This window comes from Triticum aestivum, chromosome 5A (genome assembly GCF_018294505.1).
Source record: "Triticum aestivum cultivar Chinese Spring chromosome 5A, IWGSC CS RefSeq v2.1, whole genome shotgun sequence".
Taxonomy (NCBI): Eukaryota; Viridiplantae; Streptophyta; class Magnoliopsida; order Poales; family Poaceae; genus Triticum; species Triticum aestivum.
Genome location: NC_057806.1, coordinates 413,559,416 through 413,567,591, shown reverse-complemented (window position 1 = coordinate 413,567,591; position 8,176 = coordinate 413,559,416). Strand labels below are relative to the sequence as shown.

The 8,176-nt window shown below is 46.2% G+C and overlaps 1 protein-coding gene across 1 annotated transcript; it reads right to left on the bottom strand.

The window, feature by feature from the left end:
* Positions 1-925: 925 nt before the first annotated feature.
* Positions 926-6,759, bottom strand: LOC123103688 (actin cytoskeleton-regulatory complex protein PAN1). Its single transcript, XM_044525349.1, has 7 exons — positions 6,327-6,759; positions 4,779-4,931; positions 4,618-4,681; positions 4,453-4,536; positions 4,235-4,356; positions 3,831-3,898; positions 926-3,169 (listed from the first exon to the last, which is right to left on the bottom strand). The coding sequence occupies exons 1-7, from the start codon at positions 6,461-6,463 to the stop codon at positions 1,071-1,073; spliced, it is 2,727 nt and encodes a 908-aa protein (XP_044381284.1). The 5' UTR covers positions 6,464-6,759; the 3' UTR covers positions 926-1,070.
* Positions 6,760-8,176: the final 1,417 nt, after the last annotated feature.

Here is an 8,176-nt window from a genome sequence, read left to right as displayed (position 1 = left end):
AGTTGTTTGCAGGTTGGCTTCGAGGTTGGAGCTCTATGATGAAGTCGGAGTCGCTCGTTCAAGGCAACCGGTGATGACGATGACGCTTGTGACTCCTCGGCAAATGCCTTCTTTGCAGCTTTGTGTCCCATGCCGGTGGCCAGGTTGGCCGGTGGTGACCATGTCATGTGGGTTGAGTTGTATCGGTTTTAGCCCGGTTTTTCATCAATTAACCTGGCAATTCTCTTCTTCTTAATCAATAAAAATAGCAAATCTTTTGCCACGTTTCAAAAATAAAATAAAATACAGCACCACCGTAAGGTAACTTCCAGAGCTTCCATACCATGGTTCCGACTGAGAAGTACGTATATCAGCGAGCATGTTCAGTCCGCATTCTCTCCGTTTCTCTTCACCCTTCCGTTCCCATGCTCGTCTGCATTTGACCCAGGATAACAGTAAGATGCATCTCAATGGTGCATATAGTCATATGAACATATGTTCCACGAGCAAATGGCATGTTCACAAAAGCACCATGGCAAGCAAGGAGCAACAGCATAACCAGTAACACGGCACGTGGAATGGTACTCCATCCGTCCTATAATATATAAGAGCGTTTTTGACACTAGTGGTGTCAAAAGGCTCTTCTTATATTATGAGACGGAGGGAGTAGATGAGGAGCAACAATAACCAATTTACCATGCAGTATTAGACACTGAGATTTTCTCGAAGCAAGAAGAATGATTGACGACATGGCGCAAATGATCCAGCGAGTACAACAAGTCTCAACTATCTCCATGCTTCAGTTCACCATGCCCAGGCCACCGTCTCACAAAATATTACTCCTATAGCGCATGCTTCAGCACTATAGTGCAGCTAACTCCATGCTTCAGTTCGCCATGCCCAAGCCACCGTCTCACAAAATACTAAAGTCATCTATAGGAGGATGTTTCGCCGTTCAGATCAGAGCTCTATGCCTCCACAGCAGAATTTAATGGAACGACAGTTGATAAGTTACTAGTACCTATCTATGGTAAGCACTGACCAGCAGTTTAATCCAGAATAAGGAGAGTATAGAGTGACGGAAAAGGAGTTCATTCGTCGTCGTCGTCGTCATCATCATCATCATCAGAAATGTCTATCACGCCAGCCCAACTGCTTGGATTTGAAGGAGGTAAACCAGGCAGGTCGGCCGAAGGAGGTGGAACCACCTGATCAGCGGTGATGGAGCAAGGAGCTGGTGGCTGTGACTGATCCATAGGGGCTTGGGTCATAGCTGGAGGCACAGCAGCAATGTCCATGATCGTAGATGGATTGGACCGATCTCCGTGGTCCGCAGGAGGGACGGCAGTGTCCATGCGCTGTGCTGCTGGCTGGGACTGGCCTCTAGGGGTTTCAGTCATCACCTGATCAGTGGGAGGGACAGCAGGAACGTCCTTGGATGGAGCTGGTGTCTTGGACAAACCTCCAGGGGCTTCAGTCATCACCTGATCTGTGGGAGGGACAGCAGCAACGTCCTTGGATGGAGTTGGTGTCTTGGACAAACCTCTAGGGGCTTCAGTCATCACCTGATCTGTGGGAGGGACAGCAGGAACGTCCTTGGATGGAGTTGGTGTCTTGGACATACCTCTAGGGGCTTCAATCATCACCTGATCAGCGGGAGGGACAGCAGGAACGTCCTTGGATGGAACTGGTGGCTTGGACTGACCTCTAGGGGCTTCAGCCTTCACCTGATCAGTGGGCGGGACGACAGGAACGTTCATGCATGGAGCTGGTGCCTTGCACTGTTCTCCAGGGGCTTCAGTCATCACCTCGTCATCGATAACAATGATCTCCAAGTGTCCAGATGGGATTTCCTCATCCACTTTGGCCTTGATGGAGCTGATCCCACTGGTGCCTCGCTTCCTTGACCGTGAGTATGTGATCTGAACTGCGCGTTCCCTCTCTCTTTTTCTCTGCACACTTCTCTTGTTTACAAGCGGCTCGTCCGATCCACTCGAGCATTCCGGTTCATAGAAGTTCTGCCACAGACTAAAGCAAACATACTCTTTTTTCGCAGCACAACTCTTGGTTTTGCTCCTTGTCTTTTGCCTCTCCGATGCAGCACGGTTTGATTGCTTCAGTTTACTGTGAGGGACGGCAGGCTGAACAGTTGCTTTCCGAAAGTCTTCAAACGTATGTTGCTTTGGTGCCTTCACTGTGGAGCTGGTTTTGTTCGGTTGCTTCAGCATAGTTTGAGGGGCAGCATGCAGAGAAATGTGCTTCTGAGCCCCTCCATGCTCAAGTTTCTTGTGTGCCATCTGTGAGGAGATGTTGTCCGGTACTTTTGCATTGCCGCAACCAAAACTCTTCTCCGATGCAACCAAGTCTGGCTTCAGCTTTGTGAGAGGTGCAGCAGGTAGGCTTCTTGATGTTGCCACCCCATGTTTCTCAGATGCAACCGGGTCCTTCTCTAGCTTCAGTTTTTTTAGGGGCGTGGAAGGCGGGACACCGGAGTTCTCAACAACATCCGGCTTATGCAGCTTGCCAACTCTGTCTGGGGTGATACTTTTTGATGGTTTTGCAACCCCATGTTTCTGGAATGTAACGGAGTCTTGCTCAAGCTTCATTTTCTGAGGGGGCGCAGGAGGCCGCAGGACAGTGGATTTCTCAACACCCTCGGATTTGCACCACTTCTCTGCATTCCTGGACGTGCTGCTTCGTGGTGGTTTTGCACTGTTGCAAGTCCCTAGAGAGAAAGCTCCATATTTCTCCGATGCGGCCAAGTCCTGCACTAACTTCAATTTTTTCTGGGATGCATAAGGCTTAACATCGTCTGGCTCATGCAACTTTCCCGTCTTCCTGGAGGCGTTACTTCCTGACGATATTGCATTGTCGCAACTCCCTAATGAAAGAAACCCATGCTTCTCTGCTGTAACAGCTGTTTGCTTCCGTTTCAGTTGGCTCGAAAGGACATCCTCTGCCTTCTTTGAGGAGCTACTACCCACTGATTTTGCATTACTGCGACTCCCCATAGACAAAAGTTCAATATTCTCCCATGCAACAAACTCTTGCTTCGGCTTCAATCTTCTCCGACTCCGAGGGGCTGCAGACAAAACAATTGCTTTCTGCACTTCATCTGAATCTGATTGTTGTACAGCTCCTTGTGACTTGGTCATTTCAGTTGTTCCAGTCCGAAGAAGCAACTCTCCACCTGAAGAAGCCATGTTGTAAGTTGATGTGGCAACATGAATTTACTACAATAACAAGTTACCTATAGCAAGAATTGGCTTTGGTTTTGAAGTCTACGTTCTTGTTGGCGAACAATATTTCACACTAGTGTTGGAAGTACCAAAGTTCACATAATGAAATGATTAAGCAAAAAAATCACTATAGCAACATGTTTACACGACCCACCAAGTTACTCAAGTGTAAGTGTTCTGGAGTTACCATATAGTGGACTTGATCCTTCATTCGTAAGGCAACAGATGATCTATTTTTTGTCAGATATCATGGTTTTAGTTTCAGTGCCACTCCTGACACAAACATCTTGTTTTTTCACTTAATTGTATAGCATAAAGAATATATAATAGATAAACACCTACAACATCAGCAAAGAATTTTATAATACAGGGCAACTATCTTGATTCTTGAATGCATTGCTACAGAATTAAAAATAAAATGTGGGCACAGACAGTTGTGTGCTGAAAAATTAAGATACAAGAATGCAAGAATAGTCATAAACCAAACAAAATTTAGGTGGATTGCGTAATAGTAAAACTGAAGAACGGCATCCAAGTTTGACTTTGATACTCTTTATGGTTAGTTCAGAGCTCATAACCAAAAGTGTATTAGATACTTGATTCTGACTGTACCTTTTCGAACCATCCTTTGCCCTCGTGGTTTGGTTACCACATATGTACCACCACAATCCATCTTGTGGCTGCAGAAAATAGCATCAGTCAATACACCTTTGAAGTTCACCATGCAAACATTAGTCAAAAGTAAATATTATCTAGAAATACATTAAGAGAAGTCATGGAGAGTATTAAAAATAACAAACAAGTGGCATGTGCATCTAATTATGAGTTTGAGAGGTTATTCTGCATCTAAATGATTGAGAACAATTAACAAGAAGAAATGCACCACCCAGAGTCCAAGGGCATATCTTTATCGACTTTGTGGGAGAAAACAACAATTAAGAATGTAAGGTGCAACTTTACAACTATATCGATAAACATCATGAGTTATATGTCAAGGTAAACTTATGCAGTCTTACTTGTGCCACTGGCAAAGCATGTTGCCACAGGTTGCATCTTCGCTAACATTCTCGATACAGCAGGAATCAGATGGAGGTCCCAAATTCGTTGCCCTCAGAAGTGTAACGCCACACCATTCACACTGAAATTTAACAATTTGAACATGCTAGTAAGAGGTAAACTAGAAAGAAATTTAACAAGAAGGAAACAATAAAAAGAGAACTATGGAAAGCAGTACCTGCCACGGAATCCCCTGGATGTTGCAGGATTTTTCCTCACTGAAATCATGGGTAGTGGTGATACGGTAGCCACCTGTCGGTCTCTGGGTAGGGTGGCACAAGCATAAATCCAAATCATCAATGGGCCGTAACGGCTAAAAACATAGCTGCCAGAAAATACTAACCATGTGATCCTCAGCGGTGCAAGTGTTGATAGCATCCATCCAATCACGGAAAACAGGACCATGGCTGGTACATGAATGCACAGAAAAATTAAGCTACAGGCAGGCTGGGCGATGACTAAAATTTGAACACGCAACCTTAGTTAAAAGGAATAAGCATTTACCCGAGGTTCTTCATACCATGCTTTACAAATATGATTGCATGAATCATCAGATGCAGCAGGGCGTTCTTCATATCAGCATTTGTGCGCCATCGCAGCATTGGCTCATAGAGTATTATTTTGCTCAGGTCTCCAAAGGAACAGGACCCGAAGCAACTGCTTATAGACAATCAAATCAGTGCTTTCTTTATTTTATTTTCATATAAACTTTCCAAACACAATTTAATAGTTGAGCACAACACTACATAACACACATTTTATAGTCCAGAATCAACATATAGTAAGAAAATGCTCTTGCTAAAGTCTATCTAGCTAATGCAATAATGAGCTCATTAATGATGTGTTGCCATCTATAAAAAATGAACGTTGAGCTTAGCTCAAGCAAGCAGTCAATGGGGAAAATGCTATATTTGAAAAAAAAAATCAAGGTTTGAAGTCATAGAGTGTTATGGTATTGCTCATGGCTCCAAAGGAACAGGATCAGAAACAAGTCAACAACTGCTTATAGACAATCAAATCAGTGCTTTCTTTATTTTATTTTCATATAAACTGCGCAGACACAATTTAATAATTGAGCAGAACAGTAGTATATAACACACATTTATAGTCCAGAATGAACATATAGTAAGAAAATGTTCTTGTTAAAGTATATCTAGCTAATGCAACAATAAGCTCATTAAGGATGTGCTGCCATCTACGAAAATGAATGTTGAGCTTAGCTCAACCAAGCAGTCAATGGGAGTATATTTGAAAGCAAAATACACACACAACAACATCTGAAGTACCTTACTGCAAATAGCATCTGGAGCACAAACAATAATTTTTGTAGGAATACTTATTTTTTCCTGTATCTATATACACACATGCAAAATTTTAAATACACCGATTTGACGTAATGCCGTAATAGCCAATGAATCATTTCCTTTTCCTGGGCATTTTTGCACTGTGAATAGATATGTACAGCGAAGCAATAACCTTAAGCAGAGTCTGCAATGCACATGTATTTACGCCTTACGAAACATGGGTTGGTAATCCTATTATTGAGTTTTTTTTAATCTCGAACACCAACGGGGAAAATAAACCTCGGGCACCCCACCATCGATGTTGGAGCGAACTCTACCGACACACGCAAAAAAAAAAAAGATAGCTTATTTGAAGAACAACAACCCTCGGAAATCTGAACATTTTACACGATTCCCTCGGAAGCACCCAGCTTCCCACATGGAGAAAAGGGAATGGAAGGCAAGATTACGAAGAATCGAAAGAAGAAAAAAAAGGGCGTCTTTTATGTGTATCGCACAGCCCGCCCGGGCCCACTCGTCAGCCTCACTGACACACCCACTACCCACACCGTCGCACAGCCCTCCCTAGACACCATAGATTGGGAAGAATCCAGAGCACCACGATCCTAGGCAGGATTGTTGTATTGGAAGACGGTAAAACAAATTGGGTGAGCAAGGCATCGCCTACCGGGGGCTCCAACAAGAACCTACCTGCCCCCGCCCCAACCCCAAAAATCAAAGGAACGGGGAGCGCAAGAGGCGCACGTACGTGGTGGTCCTCGTGCGCGGGTAGGCCCACTCGACGGCGAAGGCGGCGGCGTCGAGCTCGCCGCGGAAGTAGAGCCGGTCGTAGTGGCAGAAGAGCTCCCACAAGTCCGGGTTCTCGTCGGCGTCCGGATCCGCCATGGCCTCCCCCGCTCACAAGCGCTCTCACGCAAATGCAAGGACGAAGCGGCAGCGAGAACCCTCCCTTCTTCTCAGGTGAGCGGCGACGGCGAGAAGAACCGGCGGGGGGGGGGGGGGGGGGGGAGAAGGGGGGGAAATTGGGGTTCTTGATCCTGGAGGCGGCCGGCGCTGCCGGTGCATGCGAAATTGGCCAGAGAGAGAGAGAGAGAGCAGGGGTCTAGGGAGGGCTGTGCGACGGTGTGGGTAGTGGGTGTGTCAGTGAGGCTGACGAGTGGGCCCGGGCGGAGACGCTGGTTCTGCGTGGGCGCTGTGTACTTGTGGTCTTGTGGGAAGGAGAGGGAGGATGGAGGGGAGGTGCTGTGTGCTTGGGTAGGTGGACGGTCGGGATGCTGCAGCGCTTGGTGTGGGCGCGAGCTGAGCCGCCGGATGGGAAGGTCACGCGGGCTGGACTGGCTCTAGCTTTGGTTGGGTTCTCGCATGTGGGTGTGGGTGGCCCCGCGCCCGGCGGGCAGGGGCTACAGGAGTAGGACTTCACAAGACCGGGAAAAGGATAAGGGGCAAAGACGCTTCTCGCGGAAAGGACAGTAAATGGAAGTGTGCAACTTCTTTCTTACTGTGCCCATCTACCATCTTGTCGTTAACTTTTTAGGACATCTCCAATAGTTTGTATGTTAGCTTATTGATAAAATATGTCATGTCATCAATCAACACCTTAACATACAACAACTTTAATGGGTTGTATCTAGTTTGCCCAATGGGATGTGAGATAATAAATGAGGTGCTCTTTCATTCTACATTGAAGCTTGTGCAATATGTGACGCCCGACACGAAGGCATCACACTACACTGTGCAACGCCTCACAGATAGGCGCTACACGCATGGCCAGCGTCGCATCCATGTGATCCGAAAATTACTAAGTCGGTGTGCTGAGAGCTCAATGTGGCGCCTAGCTTCTAGGCGTTGCACTAGTGGTTGCTTCATTTTGTAGTGCAACCACTAGTGCAGCTCCTGAGAGATAGACGCCACACTATAGAGTGCAGCGCCTAGCTATTAGTCTTTGCACAATGACTTAACAATTTTTAGGCAGTCTGGGATGCAACGTTGGCCAGGCGTGTAGCGCCTATCTATGAAACGTTGCATAATGTAGTGTGACGCCTTCATGTCGGACGTCACATAAAAAGGTCAGCCGTATAAAATAGTTTCATGAGCAGTTTATTCTGTAATTTGATTTCGTTCACAGATTAAATTTGTCAAGAAAGTATTTTGCGGGGTTTGCGCAGCGAACTCGGCTCCACAGCAATGGCTTTGGAGCAGAGATGAAAGCAGTGCTACAGCTTCCTCTAAACACTGTTTTATTATTGCGGTGACTCTGAACAGTGAACGCTGTTTCTACCCCATGATTTGCACTTGCACCGCACAGGAAATCGGAAGATTCGCCCGGGCCTCTGCTGCGCCGCGTGTAGCGGGGCGGGGCGGGGCGGGGAGAAAGGAGCGCGCCCACCGCGCAAGGGCTTCCCCAATCAAAAGAGAAAACTTTCCCATCCACAGAATGTTTTTTTCATTCAAATGGGCTTCCAAGAATATTTTTATGCTTCCGCGCGAAAAAAGAAGCGATTTGGTGCTATTCTTGTCTTTTAATCCTATTTGTACGGCTTTTTGTTCACGTGTCCCGAATGGGGCTCGATGTAGTATTTCACGGATGCATTGCGGGAG